Source organism: Hypanus sabinus, chromosome 4, assembly GCF_030144855.1.
Source record: "Hypanus sabinus isolate sHypSab1 chromosome 4, sHypSab1.hap1, whole genome shotgun sequence".
NCBI classification, from domain to species: Eukaryota; Metazoa; Chordata; class Chondrichthyes; order Myliobatiformes; family Dasyatidae; genus Hypanus; species Hypanus sabinus.
The window spans coordinates 153,729,635-153,757,626 of record NC_082709.1 but is presented as its reverse complement, the minus strand read 5'-3'; the positions used below and the strand labels follow the sequence as shown (position 1 = coordinate 153,757,626).

The following is a 27,992-nucleotide window of genomic DNA, read 5'->3' as shown; positions in this document are numbered from 1 at the left end:
GTAAATCCTGTGCTTGAGGCTACCTAAAGTATTTTGATCAAGGTGAGGAAACTATTTTGTTTACTTCTAGTATTTTGTGCAATTACTCTTATATTTGAAATGAAAAACTGAAATACAGTTTATTAGCAAATTAAACTGTCAACTGACATGGTGGCTATTAGGAACTAAATACTTTGGGAAGTGACACAGGATAAATAGCATTCTTCCACTGACATGTTATCAAAGGCATTTAACATGGTAATGGAAAAAACGTTAGTTTTGTTATCTGTACAAAGATTATGTGCATTTAAGACATTTAAGAATTGTCATTATCACTTTCACAAGCATGATATTGTATAAGTTTGCCATGTTAACTACCAACTAATTCACCTTCGATTGGCTATGATTTTAACATGTCCACTGTGAATCACACTTTTTCTCCACAGGAAAAGGAAGTGATCATGATTTATGTGTCATAGTAGGTATGAATACTGCAGAAGTAAAAATAATATGCATTTGGGATCAATAACACGTATAGTTACATCTTCATTGTCCACTATATTTTGGTGTTGCTAGAAAACGATATACACTTTTGTAATAGATCAGAAGTATCAGTTCAATATGTAACATACATTTACTGGTTTGGTATGTTGAGTCAAATCTTCCTGACCCAGTTCCCTACCCTAACCTACCATTGCAACACCACACCCACTCTCACACCTGTACTTACCACATCCAGTTACTGTTTGCCAGCCTCACTGGCTCAAACATCCCTGACTCCCTGCGCACAGTTAGAAAGATACCGGGGCAAAATGCCCTGACAATTTGCCAGATGGAAAAGTGCCACTCACAGCTTTGCCTGACGTGAAAAGCTGACTGGAATTTTAAATGCCTCTGACAGTCAGAGAGAATTAGAAACAATCAAAATTAAAAAGTAATGATTATAAAAGTCAGTCAATCATTCTACAAAATTATAACCGACAAAACATACAATAAATTAGAAGTGTCAACCTGAAGCAAATTAAAATTAGACAAAATATCTTACCTTTCCCTTTGCATCTAACAGCTATCCCTATTGAAATTTGGGTCTGTTCATGATCAGATGCTTTGCATTCAGCATTGCACGTGGCAAATTCATGTATAAACTCCAATTTAAATGGCTAAACTTTGGTGGCCACTTTTGGTGTTAGCCAGTAAGATCAAATCCATTATTTTAATCATTCTAGTTTATTGTGCTGTATCATATTATCTAATCTATCATACGGTTCCATTCAAATACAGGTTTAATACATTACTTCAAGTCCTTGTTGAGAATGCTTTACCAGAGGTACCTGTTGAGCACATTGGAGCCAGTAACGTAGGATAGTATTTCAGAGGTATTGAGCTGATGTGCACTCTTGCATGTACTGATTTACAAAGCATTGTCAGAGATACTTGTTCTGTATATCAAAAAGTGCGGTTCGGTACTCTATACATTGGAAGCAGCAGTCTGGTGCATTATATCAGAAACACTGTCTTGGTGCGCCAGATCAGAAAAGGCCAGTTTAGCATATTATATCAAATTCAGTGCATTATATCAGAATCAATGTTAGTGTGAAATAATCATTTCTACTGGCTTCATCTGTTATATCTGAGACATTGGCTCAATACTTACTGGTTCATTGTTTCCTTTTATTGCTCTAATAGATCATGCGACATTGCATGTATAATTTTGTACTCAAACAAGCTGGAGTTAGATACACCCAGGAGATTCTGCATATGCTGGAAATCCAGAGTAACACACACAATCCTGGAGGAACTCAGCAGGTCAGGGAGCATCTATGGAGGGGAATAGACAGTCGAAGCTTTGGGCTGAGACTGTTCATAAGGACCCAATGAAGGGTCTCAAAATCAGAATCAGGTTTATTATCACCGGCACGTGTCGTGAAATTTGTTAACTTAGCAGCAGCAGTTCAACGCAATACATAATATAGAAGAGGAAAAATAATAGATCAGTAAAATCAATTACAATATACATATATTGAATCGATTAAAAATCATGCAAAAACAGAAATAATATATTTAAAAACTGAGGTAGTGTTCACAGGTACAAAGTCCATTTAGAAATTGGATGGCATAGGGCAGAAGCTGTTCCTGAATCACTGAGTGTGTGCCTTCAGGCTTCTGTACCTCCTTCCTGAGGGTAACAGTGAGAAAAGGACATGCCCTGGGTGCTGGAGGTCATAATAATGGACGCTGCCTTTCTGAGACACCGCCCCTTGAAGATGTCCTGGGTACTTTGTAGGCTAGCTCCCAAGATGGAGCCAACTAAACTTACAACCCTCTGCAGCTTCTTTCGGTCCTGTTCAGTAGCCCACCCCACCCCCACCCCACATACCAGGCAGTGATGCAGCCTGTCAGAATGCTCTCCACGGTACATCTTTAGAAGCTTTTGATTGTATTTGTTGGCATACCAAATGAAGTATAGCTGCTGTCTTGCTTTCTTTATAGCTGCATCAATATGTTGGGACCAGGTTAAATCATCAGAGATCTTGACACCCAGGCACTTGAAACTGCTCACTCTCTCCACTTCTGATCCCTCTATGAGGATTGGGATGTGTTGCTTTGTCTAACTCTTCCTGAAATCCACCATCAGCTCTTTCGTCTCCCTGATGTTTGGTGCAAGGTTGATGCTGTGACACCCCTCCACTAGTTGGCATGTCTCACCCCTGTACACCCTATCATCTCCATCTGAGATTCTACCAACAATGGCTGCATCATCAACAAATGCTGTTTGAGCTATGCATAGCCACACAGTCATGGGTATAGAGAGAGTAGAGCAGTGGGCTAAGCACCCATCCTTGAGGTGCACCAGTGTTGATTATCAATGAGGAGGATATGTTCTCACCAATCTGCACAGATTGTGGTCTTCCAGTTAGGAAGTCAGCAATCCAATTGCAGAGGGAGGTACAGAGGCCCAAGTTCTGTAACTTCTCAATCAGGATTGTGGGAATGATGGTATTAAATGCTGATCTATAGTCGATGAACAGCATCCTGATGTAGGTGTTTGTGTTGCCCAGGTGGCCTATTTTTAGTGTGCAGTTGATGATCCAGCCTTTTATAAAGACAATTATTTACATTTTTGTGGTAGCCTCCAACAGTTTACCCAGCATTGTGTCCAAAAAACCCAACTACAGCACATATGGTCAATGACCTGCTGGTTTCATCTGATGCTGTAAACTTGGGAATAAGAGTCTGCTGCCTAAGTCTCACCCAAATCCTAACTCACTCCTAAGTCCACCTATCACGGCTACACTTGCTGATCAGTTAAGCAATATCTTGATATAAAATACTCAACTTCAATTTAAAATCTCTTAGTGATCTCAGTTTCTTTCAGTAATTATGCTCCTCCATTTCTTGCTTTTGTACCATCTGTGTTCTTAATTGCTCTCTCACTGGTCTACAGTAGTCAGACAAAGTTCAGCAACTCCCCACCCCCCTTACATAACCCTATAGCTTCCCTTTTAAGACATTCTTTTAAGTTAACCGAGCATTGGATCATTGGCCCTCTACCTCTTCGTGAGGACAATTTCGATTTTTTTTAAACTTGATAGCAGTCTATAAACACTTGCTTTTGCTGAATTTAAATGATCTACAGGAATGGAATTTGATTACCAGCTTTTCAATTATGACAACATAAGAGAGTGAGAGTTTTAACATACTGGTAAGAACCTTGCAGGACTGCTGAAAAGTGAAAGGGGAGCTAGAGCCACCTAAGTTATAGGTGCAAGTTCTAAAGGAGAAAATCTTTGATGGATGTATGACGAAGATGTGATGAAACAGTGACTGAACCTGCTGAAGCATTTTGCAGAAAATGGCTATTAAAGGCAAATCCATGGGCCTTGAACACCATGCAGCATCTTGTAGATTCTTGAGATTTGATTCAGATCTGCGTAGCTACCTCCTCCCACTTCCTTATGAATATGTATCTGGAGGGCCCTCCAATTCTTTGTGGATGCTGTACATGTCCTTGGCACTAACTTCATCAAGGCTTCCCCAGCCAGGTTTTGAAAATAAAAGGCAATTCTTCACAACTTTCGAACTTAGATTAATCTGCAAACTATCTACCTCAACTACAAAGCACTTTCTCCAAGAGATGTTGACTAGCTTTGAGTGGTCCCAGTTAGCTTTACCTGGAACTGGCCAAACATCGACATGAGGACTCTATGGTTGATGAATCGATGAACTGAGCAGATGGCACATAGCTATCAATGGGCAAGTTAATTCCATTTTGAGATCACTAAGGCCAATTTTAGGACTTATTAAATGTACCCTGCAGCATTTAGAATGCCAGTTTGTCCAAGCCTCACCTTCAATGAATAAACTTTTCGCAGGCTTCTAGTCAAGTGCAAGTATAGATTTTAACCGACATTTCGATTTCAAACTCTGCTAGCTTCATTAGGTGATGATACCTGGGCATGTCTAGTCCCGTGGTGGTGCTGGTGGTGGGGGGTGTGTGTGTGCATGTGTGTACGCACACATACACACATACCCCCGGTCGTTCCTCCCTCCTGATTGGTTAGTCCTCATCCAATCAGATTTCTGCTATCCCACCTTGCTTACAATTGAACTCCAGTTCTTACTTTGTCTTTGCTAAAAATCCTTCTCTTTAGTTTTATTTCAATGGCTTCCTTCACCACGTGGCCCGAAGTCTATTGGCACGGCACAGTAGTCAATCTTATGGTTATTCTGTCACTGTCGATTTCAACAGGTAGCCCAAATGGATGCACCTCTTGTGCTCCTCGATGTGGGTTTCCCTGACAGAGTTTGTCATCAAAACGTCAGTTAAAATTGATACCTGTAGCCAGATAGAAGGCCGAGAAGAGGTTATTTGTCATGTACGTCAGGAAAGCACTAGATCTTTTTCCTTACCTTCAATCCTTCAATGTATTCTTTCTCAGGTACATAATATTGGAATTCATTTAAAAGCCCCGTGAAACAAAAAAAAAGGCATTTCCAAAAATAGTTTTGACACATTCCATAATTAATTCAGCTATTTCTTAATTTATTTTTAGGGGACAGAAGCTGTTTTTGAATTCAGGTCATTATCTGCGGCTTTAGTGAATCTAGACTGTGGATTCTGTAGTACGTGCATTGTGAGAAAGAAATGCAAATTTCACTTAATGCAGCTCCTTTTCAATGATATTTTAAGGTTTTAAATTGTTATATAGAAAATGCCAAATCTCACTCAGCAAAGTGATCTTAACACTGATGATATTTTTCTCATTGAAGTTGTTGAGAGGAACTGGTTGAAACAGAAATTGCTTATTACACCAAAGCTAATTTTTTACATCCATGTTTTGAACCAAAACTGAATCAGGAAGTGACCCATCATGTTCATTCTTTTACTATATCTGTTCTATCACTTGTTGCGTGAGTGAGTGAGTGAGTTTTTAAACAGGAAAACCATTTTTTAAATAAAAGATCTATATAAAACTTACCAATTTAATTCACTTAGATCAATATAGATCAACATTCTCACTACATTAAAATGCATTCTTAATATAATGTAGCATGTTGTTTTATTAAAGTATTTCTTTATCAGAAGGGAAACAGCAGTCAAGGTATTACAGACTAATGGTTGCAAAGAATTTTTGAAGTCTGTGCTGTCAGTTTCTGCATAAGAGGAGTTGCAACCACTCATTGAAATGCACACCCCAAACCAAAAAAAGACCACATACACCTTCATAAGTAATCCCCCAACCATCTGTTTCATAATGATATCTTCTGAATGCAATTCAGTTGCTTCCTCTTAAGGAGAAAAAGTTTAAGTCAAGTCAATTGGATTTATTAAGTACAGGCCATGAGGTTTCTAGTAAATGCAGAGATAATATACTTAACTGATTTTAGTAGAAAGACACAGGGTACTGAAATTCTTTGCCCTTGAAATCCTTCAATGCTAACCGAGGTACAGGATTAAATGGATACACTGCCCAAAAGAAATTATTTTGGTTGTGAAACAGTTTAAGATTACAATGGGGTCAAAGCCAAAGTGTCAGCTGCTACTGAATAGCCTTTAACCACTTTTGTTCGCTCGCCTTGCTGTAGAAAGCGTGCAGATAAAAATAGCAGACAGGTCTGTAAATGAGTTAGAATCTGGACAGCTGCAGTGGTGAGGGCTCAGTAGTCACATCTCTGAACCTGGCTTCCTGGAAGGAGGTTCAGTGCTTGGGGAAGAGTTTATAGCCTTCAACAAGATGCCATACATGTGGCTGCTTAACAAGCTAAGAACCCATGGTATTTCTGGAAAGATTCTGGCATGGATAAAGGAGTGGCTGATTGGCAGGAGAAAAGAGTGGGAATAAAGGGAACCTTTTCTGGTTGGTTGGCTGCCGGTGACTAGTGGTGTACTGCAGGGGTCTGTGTTGGGACTGATTCTTTTTATGTTATATGTCAATGATTTGGATGATGGAATTGATGGCTTTGTTGCAAAGTTTGCAGACGATATGAAGACAGGTTGGTTTTGAGGAAGTAGACAGGCTACAAAAGGACTAAGACAGATTAGGAGAATGGGCAAAAGAAGTGGCGGATGGAATACAGTGTTGGGAAGTGTATGGTCATGGACTTTGGTAGAAGAAATTAAAGGGTTGCCTATTTTCTAAATGGAGCAAATACAAAAAAAAAGAGGCACAAAGGGAGTTGAGAATCCTTGTGCAGGATTTCCTAAAGGTTAACTTGCAGGTTGAGTCTGGTGAGGAAGGCAAATGTGATGAGCATTCATCTCAAGAGAATTAGAATGTAAAAACAAGGACATAATGTTCGGACTTTATAAAGCACCTGTGAGGCCTCACTTGGAATATTGAGAGTAGTTTTGGGCCCCTTATCTTAGAAAGGATGTGCCGAAACTGGGGAGGGTTCAAAGGAGGTTCATGAAAATGATTCCAGGATTAAATGGTTTGTCATATAAAGAGCATTTGATGGCTCTGGGCCTGTATTCACTAGAATTCAGAAGAATGAGGGGGTGACCTAATTGAAACTTATCAAATGGTGAAAGATCTTGATCGAGTGGATGTGGAGAGGATGTTTCCTGTGGTGGGAGAATCTAAGACCAGAGGATATAGCCTCAGAATAGATGAACATTCTTTTAGAACAGAGATGAGGAGGAACTTCTTCAGCCAGACTGTGGTGAATCTGTGGAATTCTTTTCCACAGGCAGCTGTGGACGCCAGGGGTGCAGTGCCAGCTGGAGCTCACCTGGCACATCTTTAAGAAAAAAGCCGAACTAAACGAGCTAATTAATGTGCTGCCCAGGGTGATTTGAGTATCTCAGAAACTGCTGATCTCCTTGGATCTGTACGCACAACAGACTCTGGAGTTTACAAAGAATGGTGCCAAAAACAAAAAAAAATCCAGTGAGTGGATTTAACAGGATATTTTTGCTCACAGAACAGCCACTCGCTTTTTTTTTGTTTTTGGCACCATTCTTCGTAAACTCGAGTCTGTTTGCGTAAAATTCCCAGGAGATGAGTAGTTTGAGATACTCAAATCACCCTGGGCGGCACCTAATTAATTAGCTCGTTTAGTTTGGCTTTTTTCTTAAAGATGTGCCGGGTGCTCTCCAGCTAGCAGTGCGCCCCTGGTGGAGGCCAAGTCGTTATATATATTTAGGGCAGAGGTTGATAGATTCTTGATTGGGCAGGGTATGAAGGGATAACAGGGAGAAGACAGAAGATTGGGGCTGAGAGACAAAATGGATCAACCATGATGAAATGGTGGAGCAGATCCAATGGGCCAACTGACCTAATTCCGCTCCTATATCTTATGGTCTTAGCAAAACCATAAGATCAAGACTGAGGTGAGGACCTAAAGTAATGCAGGTTAATCAATGAAAGGTATCTACTTGACTCTGCTTCTGAGTCACGGCTAAGCTGGAACCTGTCCATGGTGGTCTCCTTTAAGCCAAACTGTTGTACATCAAGGTGCTGTTAAAACATGTGCACTGGAGTCACACAGTGACATGAGCAGCACGGAACGATGCATCCCAAACCCCCTGCTGGGATCTCACTCTGGACACCAAATCGTTAGCGTATGTTGGATTCAAGAAATACATCATTGCTGCACATGCCTCTTCCAGTGTTTGCAACTGTGAATGTTCATAATATGTTCCACTCTGGGAGAAAAAACTCAACTTCACACTTGTAACACTGAAACAAAAAAAAGTTCTAAGCATCAAAGTTTCCATTCTTGTGTTTCTTTGTTAAAGCATTCTACTGAAACAACTAATATCCAAATTGACAGAAACCTTCAGCAAACTTCTTTTTGGTCAGTTGTATTTAACATTGCTCTGACACAAATAGTTGACATGGTACATAGTCCACGTTTTATCCTTCTGTACACTGAATATCTTGCATTAACCGAACAATTTATTGTCAAAAATGCATTGGCACTGTGGACCATTCATGCATAAGTATATTCATGATTTATATGAAAGGTCTAAACGTTGGCTGTCCCATTTCCCTCCTCAGATGTTGCCTGACTCACTGAGTTTCTCTAACTACTTGTTACTTGCTTCAGATTCTGGCCTTTGCAGTCTCATGTCTCTCTATATGCATTCTTTATTGAGCTAAGCAGTTATTTAAGTATTCAAAACAGTTCTTAATTCAAATTGTAAAGCTCTGCAAAAAATGTTAGTGGACAAAGATGCATATTTAAAGGAACTTTAGTTTACATTTGAATGTAATCTATTTTTCTCTTTAGTATACAATATACACAGAATTTCGTTTATCTGAAGAATAATAAATGTGTTGCATATTAAAGCATTTTCTCTTACAAAGCTATGTCAGCATTCAAAGAGTTAATTCAGAAGCTGCTAAATCAAATAAATGTAAAATGGACCGACTTACTGCCTAACCATTTCACATTGACATTACACTGGAATATTAAACGTCAAATTATTCACCCGGCTGTGCTGATTCCAATACAAGGTCCCTGAGTAACTGTGCAATCAAACAATGAGTAGCGCTCGAAAGAAGAAAAACTATTTTAAAAATAGTTAACCAAGTAAGGTTGACTGCATCTGCGGTTCAACATTTCATGCAATATATCACTAGTAAAATTTGGAATGATATTTTAATTACTTCCTGCATCAAAATATTGTTCACCAATGGTATGAGAAAGAGAAAATCTCCCCTCCCGATCAGAAGTTGAATAAGACTGCCGATGATATATGAGCACTGTGCTGAATAGAACAAGTGCAGATTGACCAAAGAGTGATTATAGACGCATCAGGCTGAAAACAGACGTCTTCAATCTTGCATTGAACAGCTTGGGTCATTTTTAAACAGTAAGAATGAGGCCATTCCACTAAAGAAAAGTTCATAAAGTAGGTTATTTGAACAGTTGCTGTCCCCACTCATTTCCTTTTTGTGATTCTGAATGTACCCAATTTGAGAATGCCGTTAGCATGCTCTTGTAATAAATGCTGTTGTTGTATGATTTATAGTATACATATCAGGGCATACATGATAAGAGTTGGCATTTTTTTACAACATGGTGTAAATGATTTAAGAAAGAGAGAGTGATATATCAAATCTTAACAAATGGTTCCCATTTCAGTTTTTACTTCTGGAAACAGAGAAGTTATGGTATTTCTAGATATGAGATAAGTTTTAAAATACCCTGCTACTTAAAAGTTGCACAGATCCACTTTCAATCATTTCTCATTCAATTAAGCTTCTCTTCATATGAAAATGGGATTGTATACAATGTAAAGAAAGCATTTTAAAATTAACATCTTAGACAAGCACTGAGAAACAAACAAAAAGGTGTCTTCTACCTTTGGCCTTTAAAACAGTTTGCCCTTCTAAAGGATTTATGAACGTTCTGTTGAAATCTTGCTGTACTTTGTTTTAATAAAACAACATGCATAGAATATATGTTTTCATCTATTGTTAAGCAGTACATTGCTAACACAAATTCACTCCATCTCTTATAAACCACCATTTTCCACATGACAGATCGCTGTGGTGTATTTAATCTCCACAAGACAGGCTGTAAGAATGTCTCTATGAACATTTTCTAATTTCCCGTAATAATACATAAATAATCATTAATAATAGCAGACAAAGAATATTATATATTACAATAATGATATGGTTGCATCATGATAAGATAGAGGCCACTTTAAAAATACATTTAACAATGAAGTTTTGACAAACGTCATTAATTGCCTGTTTTATTAAAAATCCTCAAAGTACGCTTAACTGCAAAACTATCAGTTAGTTTACTTAAAAATAAAGGAACTGAGGATCCGAGAAGAGAGATGATAGAAAATTTTGTAGTTAAACATACTTTGAGGATATGTGTACAATTTAGAAAAATATTTTGGTTTATTGAAATCCCATCTAAACAATGAAAAATTCAGTCCTTCCAGACCTTACCTACTTGAATACACTCAAGCTCATCCAGTAAATGCAAAATTATTGCAAAAGATGAAGATACTATGTATTTTAATTTTTCAAAATACCACATTAAAACATGCAACATTCAGTTTCCGAGAGGTGTTATCTAATGAAGTTGAGGTACTAGAAGCAGTAATCTTATGGAATGCTTTGATTCATGATGTTACATAAATTTATTTTACAACAATGAAACCTGATTTTTGCGGAGTTCATTATTTCAGAGAAACTTAAATTCTGAAGTGCACTCATTCAAATTACCCATAGACTAAGAACCCTCTCTTGGGTATTTTAAATATCAAATGGTCCCTTCAACACCTGCAGTGTGTATTCAGCAGATCCTTTTCTTGATTCTATTGTTTCATGCAAATTTCTGTAAATGATGCAGCATTTCACAATATAATGAAGAATAAGTTTTTAATTTTGTTGACAGTTTTGCTGTCAGCTATGACCAATCTTCACTTCTAAACACTTTACATAACTCTCCTAATATATTAAGTACTCTTGGCTTATTTCATTATCAGCCTTGATTTCTGATGCTTCAGAATGGGAGTTTATTGTAAACAGCGATGACCTTGATTGCACACAATCCTCGCAGAGTTAAGCAGTCCCATTCTAAACCTTCTCTATTTACAATTCTAATAACAAAGCATCTTTTAAGTAAAATCAACATTCTCTATGTTTCAAATTAAAAAAGAGCAGTCTTTATCTCTGGTGAATTCTCAGAAATCATGGGCTCCAACTCTCATTGTATTGCACCCAGTCATCAATAATTGAAGAGGTTCAAAGTAATCCGAGTTCAGACTAAAGACTTAATTTGTTGTAGTTTAAGATTCTGCTCTCTGTATTGGATTTAGTGAGTTGATTTTACTATAAGTAACAACTGGACAATTTAAGTTGGAAAATAATGAATCTTACAGATTTTTCTTTGCTTTATTTAAACTTCCTTTCCATTCCAGTTTGTATGTCTGCATGTCGACTGATGAATGATTTAATTACGTACAATTACTATGTAATTTTGCACATTGATATCTTGCAGTTTTCTGTAACAATAATAATATCTTGCAATAATGTTCTAAAATTTTCAATGGGAAACAAAGCATTTTAAAAATTAACATATTATTGGTACCAATTTCTGATAACCTGAAAAACCACAAGGCAGTTTGCTTTAAAATTCTCACTGAAGTAAGGAATCTCCTTATGTTACTTTAGATTGTTTACCGTCTACAGTTCATACTTTTAATCCAGTTTTGGATGTTCCAATTGAAGACATCAGGATTCTTTTACATAAATAAGCTTCAAATATTTAGAGCAAACGGCTTCAAATTATTTTACCCGCAGTGAATGCAGTTCTGGTATGGTAGTGACTAATACAGAGCCATCCTCCCATACACTTGGAAAAAAAACGCAGAGTGGGGTTTTCTCAGAAGGAGTGATACCATGTATGACAATGTCCCATAAATGTTTCTTTTTATATTAAACCATGTTTGATATTTATTTTGCATCGAGTTTTCATTGGTGTTGGTTAGCAATCATCCAGTTTCATTCATAATTATAAGCAATAAGATGAGGTGATAACAGAAGGGTAGGTGTTGAGTTGCATTGTGTCTGACAGAGATGTTAGCCCCATTGCTACATTCATGATGTGTATAATCCTGCGCTGATGCCTAAAACAGATATCAGATGTGAATATGTGAATTAGTAGTCTACTGAGGAGACAGTGAAAGATGGCAAGCATTCTTTAACAGTCGTTTGAGAGGCAAACTGAAGATCACTTTGAAAATGGCTTCTGGGTGCCCAGTTTGTAGCAGAACAACTCCCACAACTGCACTGGTGTTCCCATTGCCTCCTCACTGTAGCCCATTCTGAGACCACTGGTGGAGGGACCGGGGCCTGATATCGATATCTGTCCTTAGGGGATGTGGCAGTAAAGACAAGATCAGTCTTGCATGTTCATCCTATTACTCTATTGCCCATTTAAACCAGCCACAGCTTTTTACCCCCAGCTTTGCCACCTTCGCTCATTTGGACACAATGATTTCCTGCTCCCCAGCTGCCTGCCATGTGGGCTTTTACAATCAGGGTGGGGCAGGGCACAACAACTCCTGAGGGGTTAAGCTCAGCAAGCCTCTCTCAGGGTGGTCCGGGTTACAGAGAGTGTTTCCACGCTTAGATTTCTTATGAAACATCCGACCAGGCAGCTTACATGTTGGCAGGCTGTATTTACTGCATCAAGTTACCTCATCAAAGTTACATCGGTTCTTGTGGAACGCCAGCTGCCCACATTTAGATGGACAGATTCAATTCCAGACCATCGCTGGCGTTTAGAAGAATGAGGGGGCATCTCACTGAAACCAACCTGAAAGGCTTAGAGTAAACCTGGAGCAGATATTTCCAATAGCGGGAGAGTCTAGGACCAGAGGACACAACCTCTGAATAGAAGGACATCCCTTTAAATCAAAGATGGGTTTTTTTTAGCCAGGGAGTGGTGAACCTGTGGAATTCATTGATACAGATGGCTGTGCAGCCCAAGTTATTGGGTATGTTTAAAGTAGAATTTGATAGATTCTGGATTGGTAAGGGCATCAAATTTTATAGAGAGAAGGCAGGAGGATGAAGTTGAGAAGGAAAATAAATCAGTTATGATTGAATAATTCAATGGGCTGAATGGACTAACTCTTATGGTTTTATGATCTGAAAACACCAAAGGTTAATTTGTGCACAGACGCCCTCCAATGTTCTGTATATTTAGCTCTCCCTGTTTTATTACAGGTGACCATAGTCTGCCTTATTTTGCTTTGTGATTATGTTTACAGAGTATCGCTCCTTGCTCGGTCAGTTCACAATGGCAGCTCAAAGATAGTACACAGCTACATGTGAAGGCAATATTGTGGCATTGACCTGCCTAATTCGCTGCATTTAGTTGCACAGGAGCAGTCAGAAAGGAGCAGAATTCCTTTTGGCTCCACTGAAAGTCAGGGTTGACATACTACACTGACAAAGCAATGCGTAGTAAATTGCACCATGAACCACGGGGTGCCGTCAATGCCAGCAAAGCCAAGTTATGACAAGTGGTTCTGCAATGAAGAATGGAATGAAATGAGCTCTCTTGGAACAGTGAGCCTTACATAAAACTGGAATGAAAACAGTGTATTGCTGCAAATACTGTATGTCCAACTCCAGCTTAGAATGACTTGCATGGATAAAAATTAATTGTGGCAACAGTGTTACCATTGTAGGTGTGGCTGTAGTAGGGGGCACAGACTTTTCATCTGCAGGAGAGCAAAGGATTATATAGAACATGTGGGAAAGGGAATCTGGGGTCGATATCAAATTGCATGGAAGGTAGATGAGGTTTGAGGACCTTTACCTCTTACTCCAGTTCCTCTTTACGATGTGCAGAAGAATGGGTGTAGGTGGCAGACTAGGAATGAGATAATTGCTTAAGTGCTGATCTCCCACATATTTATTCACCCTAAAGCCCTAGTATTAGAATTTCATCATGAATACACAGAGGTGAATTGGTCTCCTGTTCAGACACCGTCCAATTCAGGACTATTCCTGCATCTCAGCCATGCCCTTTGGTCATTTTGCTCCAAAAGGAAATCCCTATAAATATTTCCATTCTGGAGGCAATGTATTGGTGACTTGCACTTGTCAGAGCCCTCCCTGTCATCTCTTCTGTGGTAACCTGAGAAATTACCACAATATGCAGTACCAAGCTTTCTGGGAAATATATCCAGTTCTGTGGCATTTTCCACTTCAAATGCTACTAACTTCACAGTTCTCTCATGAATGTAGAGATGCCGAACCTGCTGGTTCTGCTCTCTGACACTAGGCAACGCAGATTTGTGTGGAGGGAACTGTGTCACGTGGTTTAATGTTTTTTTTAAAGGAGATTGATGAGTGAATGGCTCTATTCACTGTCTATGCGGACTTCAGCAAGGCTCTTGACAAGATCCTGCATGGTAGACCGGTTGGGAAGGTGAGATTGCATAGGGTACAGCTAGCCAATTGCATTCAGAATTGGCTTAGTGGAAGGAATCAGAGAATGATATAGAAGGCTGTTTTTAAGATATGGAGGACTATGCAGAGATGTGCTGCACAGATTAGTTCTGACTTGTCAACTGTATTAGCTGGTTAGATGAGTGTGAAGATGACATGATAAGAAGGTTTGAAGATGACATCGAAATTGGTGGCATGGGGAACAGTGAAGAAGGATGTCTGGGCTATACCAAGATCTAGAGTCATTGGACAATACACAAAGCTGGATATCCTGTTTAACCAGCTACTAAAGGTTGTTTCTTGGGCAGGACTTGTCCTCTCCCACCAACTTGAAGGCAAGGCTTTACACAAGACCATGATACTGCAGAGCGTTGCCACTTGCAAGCACCAAATCTAGAAAAGTTATCTCAACTTATCTCGTGCAGTTTGCTACTCATCAGGTTCTACAGCCAGAAGGAATAACCAATTGCAAAAGGGGGAGAATAACTCTTAAAGTTTGCACTGATTAATGGGATCCTATTTGCTGATAATTTAGTCCTTCTGCAGTGCTTGGTTAGAAGGTATTAACTAAAACTTAGAGATTTAAAAGAGCAGCAAAACGTGAAATCAGCTTCAGATGTCAATTATGGTCATGAATGGCCTACTCTAATGAAATTCTGCAAGGCCTAACATTCTCACCAGTTAGAGTTAGGCATGTTTCAGTCCACATATGTGTGTACATACCATAACCATTCACAAAGCCAAAACACATGATGTGTTCAAAATAATTCAATTTCCCCAAATTATATACTGTACTTCCAGCCGTATTAAAGTCACCTTCAATATATTAAATGCATCTTTCCTACAAGAATAGATTTAGTTCTTTTTTAAGATCCTTTTGTTAGCTAATTATGACTTTACATGAATTGCTGACTTCTATGAATCTTTGTTTTTTTGGTAAAATGGTCATAACACTGCACAGTGTAGAAATTCTTCAGTGCTTAAAAACATGTGGCTAGATTTGCCCTATACTATGGGCATTCTTGATTTTCGTACCAGGCCTCCTTATAACCTCCAGAACTGGTCTAGAGTTCAAAGCTTTAACAAATTTAGTACCTGTACTATTTTCTTTCTATCAATCTACTTGTACAAAATCAAGTACAATATTGAGCTGTAACTTCTACTTGGTAATGACACTGCTAATATCTGAACTCATACATTCTCATTTTGCTTTAAGTTTGTAATCATTCTTTCTGGGTTTTTTTACTGTGCTGATTTCACATTTTATGCAGTGTGAAAGGGACTTATTAGGGATAGTCAGAATGGCTTTGTGCATGGTAAGTCACATCGCCAGGAAACTTGACGATGGCGAGGCAGTGGATGTTCTCTGCATGGACCTTAGCAAGGCACTTGAGAAAGTCCCTCATGAGAAGTTGATTAGGAAGGTTCAGTTATTTGGCATTCAAGGTGATATAGTAATTTGGATTAGACATTGGCTTTGTGGGAGAAGATACAGAGTGATAGTAGAGAGTTACCTCTGACTGGAAGCCAGTGACTAGTGATGTGTGTCAGGGATAAGTGCTGGGTCCCTTGTTGTTTGTCATCTACATCAATGATATGAATGATAATGTGGTTAACTGGACAGCAAACTTGCAGGTTAGGGGTGTAGTTGTCAGCGAGGAAGACTATCAGAGCTAGCCACGGGATCCCAACCAGTTTGAAAAATGGGCTGAGATTTGGCAGATGGAATTTAATGCAAACAAATGTGAGAGGTCGCACTTCAGTAGGACCAAGCAGGGTAGATCTTACACAGTGAACGTTAGGGCGACGAGGACTGTGAGAGAACAAAGGGATCTGGGATTATAAGTCCATAAATCATTGAAAGTGGTGGCACAGGTAGATAGGGTCATAAAGATAGCTTTTGACACATTGGTCATACATCAAAGTATTGAGTACAGGAGTTGGGATGTTATTTTGAAATTGTGTAAGATGTTGGTGAGGCCTAATTTGGAGTATTGTGTGCAGTTTTGATCACCTACCTACAGAAAAGATGCAAAAAATGCTGACAGAGTGTAGAGAAAATTTACAAGGATGCTGCCAGGACTGGAGGACCTGGGTTATAAGAGATTGAATAAACTAGGACTTTATTCCTTAGAATGTAGCAAATTGAGGGGAGAATTGATAAAGGTAAACAAAATTATGTGGGTAAATCCAAGCAGGCTTTTTTCACTGACGTTGGGTGGGACTACAACTGGAGGTCATGGGTTAAGGGTGAAACGTGAAAATTTAAATGGAACGTGAAGAGAAACCTCTTCACTCAGAGGGTCATGAGATTGTGGAACAAACTGCCAGTGCAAGTGATGCATGTGAGCTCGATTTCTACTTTTAAAAGTTAGAATAGGTACATAGATAGTAAAGGTATGGATGGCTATGTTCCAGGGGCAGCTCAATGGGAATAGGCAGATTAAATGGGTCAGCATGGACTAGATGGACCAAAGGACCTGTTTCTGTGCTGTACTTTTCTATGACTATGACTCTATCAAAGTGGTGGCTAACTCCTGGTAGGTTAATCAGCCACAGTAAATAGTCCCTAGTATGGTCAGTGCTCACCACCCGCATTCATTGGATGCCCACCCACGAAACTTGCTGATAGCTGGAATCACTCCCTCAGTATGCGATCCTTGTGTAAACTGGGTCTTAGGTCAGTTGTTGACTGTGGGGCCCTGCACAGTGCAGGGATTTTCTGGCCACAGGTCGCAAGTGCCAACCACAGTCAGTGAACAACTAAGTTATGCCATTGGACAACCAACCTCAGGAACTGTCTTGCTCATTCAACAGCTTTCAAAAACTATGAGATGTTGAATGCAATATTAAAAGATTTTAATTATTTTAAACATTCAAAAATATTAGAAAACTAGGTAAGCTAACCCAACTAAACCAACTTTATGCTTTTCTTTCTCTTACATTCTTCTCCACTTACGGGAATGGACTAACAAGTGTAGCCAGGCTGATGCCATTGTTCAAATTCTGGGAAGTCTGTACAGTTTATGCTCCAACTTAAGTTGCCATGTTGAGTTCAGTGTTGAAGCACACCCAGGGGATCTGTAATATTCCCACAGTTGTGTACTTTGCGTGGCGTTCCCAACTTTATACTTCAACCTCCTCTTCAACTTACACTTGGTTCTGATTTACAAGGCAGAGGATTCAGACTGTGACCAGACAGGATAAAGATGACAGCAGGAGTGAAGTTCTGGGGCCACGCAGTTGCACAGTTGAGTCACCCCCTCAGGTACTGGAAATGCACAATGTACAGGAAAACCCTGAGGCCGATGGCTCTGCGGAAGTTCATGCTACTGCATGTCAAAAGGGATAGGGGAATCTGGCACCGACCTGGTGCAGGGCTTTGCAAAAACCTTGGAGCCCATCCTTCCCAGTACAGAACAATTGGGGAAATCTGCCTGCATACTTGCAGACCCAAACAATGCAGCGCTTGATGTCATAACCTCTCCTCCGTTGGGTACCATCAGTCCTCTAACAAAAGTGCTGTGGCTGCATAGAGCACTAGGAAAACAGGGAGCAAAGAGCTATGAGTGGTTTAGTTCATTTCTGTATTCATAACAAAATATATTGTACAAATTCAGCTCATTGTGTTTACTTAGTTTTGGGTTTTAATTTTGCTTAGCTGTAAATAAATTTGGTAATAGTCTTAATTGATATAGTTGTTGAAGAAAGTGCAACAATGGGTCTATCTATCAATTGGAAAAAGACAATGTATGGTGATATCCAAAAAGAAGGAGGATCCTATCTGCAGGTTGAAAATAAATTGGGAAGACATAAAACAAGTGCAGAACTTTTGCTTAGGAAGCTGGGTGACATCAGATGGCGGGTGTGACATGGACATCAAAAGAAGAATAGGGATGGCTAAAGACACCTTTACGAGAATGAAGAGTATACTGACCAACACTAAACTAGGCATGACAACCTGCCTCAGAGTACTGAAATGTTACGTTTATCCAGTTATGTTATATGGATCAGCATGTTGGACAATATCTAGTAACAAGAGGAAATGAATTGAAGCAGCAGAGATGTTCTTTTTGAGGAGGATGCAAAGAATATCGTGGACAAAACAAATATCTAACGAGGAGTTCATGAACAGAGCAAGCACAAAAAGAGAAATAATGTATGAGATTATGAAAAGGCAATGTAACTTCACTGGTCATGTGATTAGGAAAGAGGAGTTAGAACGCACGGTAATTATGGGAAAGATTGAAGGGAAGAAAGCAAGAGGAAGGCAAAGACAAATGATGATAGAGACAGCAGCCAGAGAACTGGAAATGGATACCAAAGAATTGGTCCACTTGACACGAAACAGGAGTGTGTGGGCCATGGCAGACAAAGCTCAAACTGGGCATGGCACCTGATGATGATGATTAGTCTTTCACTTTGGAGAGGTAAGATACAGGAATGCCACTGAATGAGTAATAGAGGTTATTGGATTCATACTCAGATTAATGGACAGCTCATGTGGAACTCTTTCCTCAGTTCTCATTCCTCTTCCTCCACTCATGGTTTTGCTGTTTAGTTGCCCCAGTACTGCTGGTGACCAGGGCTATGCTCTGATCGCTGTGCAGCCTGCATTAAATCATTCCTAATTGTGACTATGGTGAATGCAACAGGAGCCCTCCAGAGAGGAGGCACGTCGTGTATCAGAGACATTAGTAACAGTGGAGAATGCCCACCACCCAGTTTCTGTTCGACATGATGGATGATTGCGCTGCAGTTGGCATGGTAACCTGCTGCAGAAGGGCTGCTGCCTGGATACAAGGCAGCAACACGTATAACTCACTGCCTTCTGTCACATCCTGGCTGGATACTGATGCCAGTTCTGGGAAAGAAGAGACTTGATGTGTGTTGCCAGAACAATGCAATGAGTTTGTAGTCAATGTATTATAGTCTGTATGATGAGGTCACCTTCAGTTCTTACCATCTGACTCGCTCTGCAGGAAGGGAGAGTGAAAGTGGTCATCTCCTTGAACAGAGTGCATCAATGTCCATTCCACCCCACCCCTGTCCCCCACACCCAACAACTATCTCCAGTTCTAATCTACCAGGAGCCTGGTGTGACGACCATGGTGCCAATTTAAACTGCACATCTGCCTGCGCGTGGTCTATATCCCTCAATTCACTGTCTTTTTACAAGCCTGTCAAAAAGCCTCATTAGCTTTGCTAACATATCCACCTCCACAACTTCTCAAGAACACGTTCCCTGTACCTACTATTTCCTATATTAAAAATTATGTCTCAAATCTTCTTCAAACTTCTCCCTTCCTGCCATAACCCTACATTCTCTCTAGTATTTGACATTTCCATCCATGTGAAAAGACTTGTACAATCTAACTTTACTATGCCTTTCATAATTTTATATAGTTCTATCAGGTCCACCATCATCCTTCGATGCTCCAGAAAAAACAGTCCAGGTTTTTCAAACCTCCCCTTTTAGCTAACTTTCTTTACTCCAGACATCATGCTGGTGAACAATTTCTTCATCCCCCTCGCAGGCCTCCAAAACCTTCCAATAATGCGACAACTTGAACTCTGCACTGTAATCCAAATGTGAGAACTGCAACATCACTTTCCAACTTTTATATTCAATGATTTTAAAACCCACACTCAACAATTCAGAAACAGCTTCTTCCCCTCAGCCATCAGGTTTCTAAATGGTCCACGAATCCGTGAAAATTATCTCAATATTCCTTTATCTTGCACTATTTTTGAACTTTATGGTAATTTTATGTCCCTACACTGTACTGCTGCCACAAAACAATGAATTTCGTGTCATCTTAAGTCAGTGATAATAAATTTCATTCTGATTCTTTTACTCTCAGCTTCCTGACTGATGACAGCAAGTATGCCTGCTTTTCCACCCTGTCTAGCCACATTCAGGTTGCCATGTGCTTGCACATCAAGACCCCATCAACACTCCACGTAGGATCCTGCCATTTACTACGTACTTTTCTCTTATATTTGACCCCCTGAAGTGCAAAACCTCATACTTGTCTGGATTAAACTCTGCCCATATTTTATCTAGTATATATCCCTGACAAATCCTTGGAAAACTTTCATCATTTTCCACAACTCCACCAATGTTGGTGTCATCTGCAAATTTACCAATCAGACCACCTACATTATTGCCCAGATCATGTACATACACTTTCACATCATAAACAGCAGACGTTCTAGCACTGATCCTTGTGGAACACCACTTTCAGACAGAATGACCTGCATTACAACTGCTCCATCTTCAATAGTCATTTTGAATCCAGTCCACCAAGTCTCCCTGAAGACTGTGTGCCTTAATCTTCCGGATTAGCGTGGGACCTTGTCGAAAGCTACAATGCGTTACTTGTCACAAATACATTGAAACATTGAAAAGGCTGTACAGTGAAATGGGTCAGTCGTGCCAACAAGCAACACTGTTCGCATATGTGATGGGGGCAGCCTGCAAGTCTTGCCATGCTTCTAGCACCGACGCAGCATGCCCACAAATTACTAAAGTGGGGGAAACTGGAGCACCTGGAGGAAACCCGTACAATCACGGGGCGATCATACAAGCTCTTTACAGACAGCGGTGGAAATTGAATCCCCATTGTTGATCACTGGGGCTATAACAGTCCTGCACTAACTGCCACGCTACAGGAGTGGACCATTATTTCCATTCTACCTTGGAATAGGTGGCAACGTTCTGAGGTATTTTGCACAAATCTGAAAAAAAATGGTACCAGAATCTGAAAAACATTGCAAAAAAAACAGCCCGTAGAATCTTAAAAGCAATCAGAAAGAACACAGGGGATCAATCTTTGCTTTTAAACTTAGAGAAAAAGTACTGGAAATTGCTCAAATTTGCTGGGTAATACTGTACCTATTCACATTGTCAAGGTAATAGTGAACCTACGTAAATTATTGCTCAGCCTAATGCACTTTGCTCAACAGAAATGTGGAAGCTCTGGATAGAACAGACTCAGAGGATGCCAACGTTAAGAGGCTAAGGAACCGAGTCTCCTTTACAACACTAGGAAGGTTAAGGTGAGATGTGACACACATTGAAAATTATGAAGTATTTGTTCAATGTAAACAGAAGGAAACTATTTTCATTGTTCAGTCCATTAGTATCAGTAATTAAAACATAAATGTATCAATATAAACAGGGTGAAGCAGGAGTTTAGAGTCCTGATGAAGGGTCTTGGCCTGAAATATCGCCTGTACTCTTTTCCATAGAGGCTGCCTGGCCTGCTGAGTTCCTCCAGAGTTGTGTGTTGCTCAGATTTCCAGCATCTGCAGATTCTCTCTTGTTTGTGAGAAGTTTAGGCGAATGGTTTTCACAGAAGGTTTCCAATTCATGAAATATTTTATCCTGAATGAATATGAACGCTGATTTTGTAAAAGTAGATGTGGACATGTTTGTGAAACATACATTTTAACATATGGAGAAAGAGATGTTTACCTCTTTCAGAAATGGAAATAGATGGCTACCTCTGTCAAAGAGCCAGGTCAGGGATAATGGACCAAGGAATTTCCTTCCAAGAAAGTAGTTCTTTCAAAGGGAAAGGATGAAGACAAAACTATGGCAAATGGAATGTAGTTCTAATTTTATACTACCAGTTGCATCCACAGGCACTGAACCCCCAATGGAATTCTTAGGAAACTCCGTCACTAGAGTGGGAGATGGGGTCAGCCTTTTCTTCAGCAGCTAGTGAGGACACCCTTTCAATCGCGTAATGGGGAGCAGGAGTCTTTGAACGTCAAGCCCTCTAAAACTGAAGCATGGAGCAACATTGATCCAATGTAACTCATCAGATAAACATAGCCAATCATTTAAAATGATAATTAACCCACTTTTATGGAGGTGGATAGGACAAATAAGAATATTTTAAATTTTAATAATTCACATACTTTCAATGTTCAACCATAGCATATTACAGAATTTTAACATAATAATCCATAAAGATAAATAAAATATATTAACTTCCATGGATTACTAAAGAGAAAATTCATGATCCATATAGAAATACTTCAGGTATCTTCTAAGATGCGCCATTTGAAAGATCAAAACGCAATTTTGTACCTGCACCAATGCTTGGAATTGCATGGACTTTCCACCAGGAATGCCAGGTTTCTGTGCTGGCATGAGCTTAAGCCAATGGCAGATCTTGTGCCCGGTGGCCAGTTCTGTTGCTAGGCTGCTCTGGGGATCTCCTCAGCAGAACACTGAACTTCCACAGGTTTTCCAGCCCCCGGGAAAGGTTGGCTTCTATGGTGTTGCTGTGGGGTTGAATCCGGGCACAAGTACACGACCCCAATTAAAGTCAACTGGAGACTTTGGCTTTCAGGAGAAAGGTCCGTAGCTGTTATATCATTTATTTAAATTAGCTTCAATATTTGAAGTTTCTTTTAGAAGTGAATATGTTTTTTGGTTAAAAAAAATTCTCTGCCACAACACACCACAGAGAGCGATTAAGTTTCTGGAATATATTTGCTGAAGGCTGTTGCCATATACAACGTACATGGAGAGCGGTCTGTCATGTTGTAAAACTCTTAATATGGTACCAAACCCATATTAACCTAGAACATAGAACAACAGAGTATAGACCCGCCGGCCCACAATCTTGTGCCGATCTTTTAACCCAGTCCAAGATGAGTCGAACCCTTCCCTCTCACATCATCCTCCATTTTTCTTACACCCAATTTCCCATATAAGAGTCTCTTAAAAATCCCTAATATATTTGCCTCTACCACTACCCCTGGCATGCACTTACCACTCTCCGTGAAAAAAAAACTACCTCTGACTTTCCCCCTACACTTCTCTCTAATCACTTTTTAGAAGTATGTCCTCCTTTGGAAACATTTGCACCTTTGGAAAAAGGTGCTGGCTGTCCACTTTAGACCATAGACTCTCAGACATAGGAACAAAATTAGGCCATTTGGCCCATCGAGTCTGCTCCATTATTCAGTCATGGCTGATCCTCTTGTCCCTCCTCAGACCCACTCCCCAGCCTTCTCACCGTAAACACTGATGCCATTTCCAATTAAAAACCAATCAAGCTCTGCCCTAAATACACACAATAACCTGGCCTCCACAGCTGCCTGTGGTAATAAATTCCACAAATTTACCACCCTTTGGCTGAAGAAATTTCTCTGCATCTCTGTTTTAACCCCTCTATCCTGAGGCTGTGCCCTCTTGTCCTAGACTCCCCCACCATGGGAAACATCCTTTCCACATTTATTCTGTCTAGCCTTTCAATATTCAACAGGTTTCAATGAGATATCCCCTCATCCTTCTAAATTCCAGTGAGCACAGATCCAGAGCCATCAAACATTCCTTATATGATAATCCTTTCATTCCTGGCATCAAATGTTCCTCGTTCCCAGATACTTTATTTATGCCTCTTATCCTCCTTCACTCAAAGAGAAAAGCTCCATCTAGCTCAATCGTTCCTCATCTTATATATTCCATGGATATCTTGCTCCAGACAAATAAACTGATACTGTCTTGTATGTGAAAATATATTTTTCTGCTTCACTGCTGGGTTCAGAGCAATATTAATAAATTGAAAATAGTTTTTTGAATACGAGTCAGACCCATTCGCAATTTTAAAATGTTGAATATTTTATTCCTAGGAGCTACCATGTTATATCCAGATCAAATTTTAAAAAATTTAAAACTTAGTTACTTCCCTTTTAACCAGGTAATGCATTTTTGTTGCAGCATTCAAAATAATTATGAGTTCCAGTCATTAATCAATACAAAATAGTGATAAGTTTAATGCTACTCTTTCAATAATTGTTCAAGAACAATAATGTCAGACTTTCTCACAGCAATTACTTTGCACTTGTAAAGCTAGTTTCAAAGATGCGGGTGAGCTGTGAAACCTTGTGTCTGGTCGGCATCCAAAGTTCATTAACAATCTGCTGGAATAACTCACTGGGTCGAGCAGCGTCTCTGGGAGGAAAGGAATTGTCAATGTTTTGCGTTGAAACCCTGCTCCAGTCCTGATACAGGGTTTCAACCCAAAAAGTCAACAGTTCTTTTCCTCACACAGATCTGCTTAACTTGCTGAGATGCCGTAGATTGCTTTAGGTTCCAGCATCTGCAGTCTGTGGCTCCATCTGAAAGGGGTAGAACTTATCTGCAGAAAATACCAATTCAGAGGAACCATGGAAATGGATTTATTGAAAGCAATTGTTCTTAAAAGAGTGCCCTGTCAGCACAAAGGGTCAGTGACTTTATCTACAACACTGAAATTATATTCTGGACAGGTCCTGGCATATTGGTAGCTTGTTGTCCAGTGAAGGTACAAAATTAACAACACACCAGCTATTGAAAAGCAAATTCAAATCCTTAAAACGCTCTGGTAAAACACTGTAGCTTATACAGCTGGAAAAGTCATTTGAAAGTAGCATCTTTGGATTCAAGTGACACCCTTAAGCCAAAAACTAATTCTACTTACAAAAGTTAACATATCTTGGTTCAGTTCATCAAGATTCAGAAGAGTAAAGCTATACTTAGTGCAAATATTATGCTTTACATCTCAATATAATGTTATCTCTGCAAGGTAAAAGCTGATTCTTTTAATCTAAGGTAGGAAAGACATTTTATAGCTCTAAGCATTATCATACTTCAGTGAACAAATTAGTTATTACTTTTCTTATGTTACAATGACTACAGTTCAAAAAGTGTGATGCAATCTATTATAAGAGTTTAGCAGTACAATATAAATGCAAATCTTTCTTTTAGCTTGTATACAAATGAAAAAAATAATAAATACAAGAAATTCTGTAGATGCTGGAAATCTAAAGCGGCACACACAAAATGGAAAGAATAAAAGACAAATGGAATTTCAATAATAAATAATTCAGTAGTTTTGGAAGTTGAGGCATTGATTAAAAAAACAGACCCTTCATCAACTAATTACAGATAAATCCATGAAATGAAAATATGTGATATGGTTAGGTAGGGTTTCTGTAATGAAAATCCTACTTTACACAAACCTTATTTCATATTGAGGATTGTAGTGTCATTGATTTATGAATTACCAGATTAAATAGACTCTTTATTAAATTTTTTGACTGAACTGATGTCAGATTATATGGAACTATGAATAAATTTAATTGCAAAAAAAGCCCAAATGTGACAATCATCATTTCCAATTCACAGCATTTATCCAATACCAAAAGGAAATCTATCTCATGTACATCTGTAATCATAATGACTTATTTATGATTTCCTAGCATGAAACTGACAGCTAAGATCTATGAAGGTAGCTTGCTGCCATTTTATAAGATGGACAATTTCAGCACAGTATAAATATAGATAGGGTTAACTGCATTGTCAGAATCTGTACCAAAACACATAAATACATACAAAAATATGAAAACTGATTTACTTACTCTAAAGAAACTTCCATTCCAAAGAATGTACTTGAAGTAATAAAGAAAGCACAGTGCCATATCGCAAACAATAACATCACATTAGGTAGAATTCTTCTCTGGTAATAATATTTAAATGTTCAACTAGAAAATTGTAGATTCATAGTTTATTTACAACTGCTGATCCAGCTGACTTGACATTTGCTCATCACAAATAAGGCCCTGATTTGTAATTTTTCCCTAGTATATTTTGCAAAATGAGAGCATCTAATTGTGGTCAACAGGTCCAGATGGAGTTGGTCTGGAGCTAACTAACTGTAGCACTGGAACTCATTGAGCCTGGTTTCATAAAACTGAAATCAAATAACCTTGCCAAAGCTGGGCTGCTTTAAAAATACACGCATTTTTTGGAGACATTAAGTACCACGATACTGAAAGAACATCTGAAACCATGTTGGACCACAAATCATAATTTTTTTAAATGAAAAGGGAACATATCATCCAAAGGAAACAAGTAATTTCTTAATTCTTCGTAGTCATTTTTTAAAAATCCTCCTTAAATGGAATGAGAAAAACTTTAACATTCTGGTGCTAAGTCATTGTCCTGAAATGCCAGTCCTATATTACCTACTGATTTAATGAATAGAACTACAATTTTCTGTTTATATTTCACATTTCCGCATGAATCGTATTTTACTTTTGACTGATTAGGCGATCATGTTCAGTTTCTCCAACTTTTGACATATGCTTACAATTTATTACCTTGTCATATTTTTCCCCCTTACCTGCTTCACCAGAGTGAAGTCAGTTTATAGGGACATTAAGACAAAGTGTGAAAAAAATGTTGTGGACTATTTCAACACCTCTTGCCCCATGTGTGTGCTGCAACTTATCCACTTCTCTATTCTAAGCGTGAGGCGTTTGAACGAAGAAAAGAAAAATGCATACCTGAAAGTTGGAATTCCACAGCCAGGCATATTGTAGCACAAATCCACTTTAATTTCATTTTCTTTTCTGCTTTCTTCCCTTGCTTTTCCCCCCACTTGGCACTTTTGGTCCTCACAGTGCAATGTGGCTTGCCATCTGTTGTGTGTTCAGGAAGTGGCTAAATACTTCAGCTCGTGAACAGCCTACATTGCATGCTCTGAATGAAGATGTTCATGTTGATTAAAAAAATGTCTTATGAGTATTACATGGCCTTATTTTATTTTAGTAAACATTTTATGACACACAATACTTAAACTAAACCAGTGCATTCTCCCATATTATTTTCTCAATCTAATATTCCATATCGTTTTTGCTTAAATTTCTATTCAATTGTGTGTATTTTCACAGCATTTCATAGCATATTATTGCAGATATTCAATCTAGAACAAAAACAACTATTAAATTTTAGTGTTTGTCTGCTCAATTCAGAATAATGCACTTTACAGCACAACATAATACCACTTTTGGAAGTGGAACCTCATACAGAATGTTTCATGGCTGAATATAAAAGTCAATAAATGTACTTAAAGGAGCTCAGAGTTTAAGTAATTAGTAAAAAGTATCAGATGGTAGATGAAGAAAAAGATTATTCAAAGGGAGAATCTGGAACTCTTTGCTGGAAGGATGATAGAAGCAAAATTGGTTATCACACTTTATTAGCTACTTGGATAGGTAGAGGAAGAGTCACATTGTACATCGAACTCCAGCACTATTATTTCCCATCAGTCACCTTACGTATAGCCCGGTGTCACTTTATGGACATTCAATCAGCCTATGTATATTAGCTATCTTATGTGTTAATACTTATTGTGTGCTCTTTTATTAGTTTTACTTATTCTTTATCTTGTGTGTGTTTTCAGGCTGCAATGGGTCCGGAGTAACAATTATTTCACTCACCTTACACTTGTGTACAGGAAATGACATTAAACAATCTTGAATTTTGAAACTCAGCAGGTTTACAGAGAAGGTGGTGAAAGGTAAGATTAGTTTTTTAAAATGCAAACTGCTGGAGAAACTCAGCAGGTCGGGCAGCATCCACAGAGGAAAACGTTTTATGTTCACACCTTTCATGTGGACGTAGGCAACTGAGGAATAATCTTAACAAGGTTTATAAAATTATGAGGGGCATAGATAAGGTATCAGACATGATCCATTTACAAGGGAAGGGAAGTTTAAACTATG

At 39.0% G+C, this 27,992-nt stretch overlaps 1 protein-coding gene and 1 long non-coding RNA gene across 2 annotated transcripts in view; one reads left to right on the top strand and one right to left on the bottom strand.

Annotated features, from left to right (window-relative positions):
- The window catches only part of cd247 (CD247 molecule), a 107,502-nt gene extending 80,609 nt beyond the window's left edge, over positions 1-26,893 (bottom strand). Inside the window, exon 1 of the mRNA XM_059968477.1 lies at positions 26,772-26,893. Within this exon, the coding sequence (XP_059824460.1) occupies positions 26,772-26,829 (58 nt within the window). The 5' untranslated portion in view covers positions 26,830-26,893. The remainder of the gene's footprint in view (positions 1-26,771) is intronic.
- On the top strand, positions 9-27,764 carry LOC132393363 (uncharacterized). Its single transcript, XR_009511849.1, has 3 exons — positions 9-42; positions 21,390-21,482; positions 27,671-27,764. It is a non-coding gene; the product is annotated as an uncharacterized LOC132393363 (long non-coding RNA).
- The last annotated feature ends 228 nt before the right edge of the window (positions 27,765-27,992 follow it).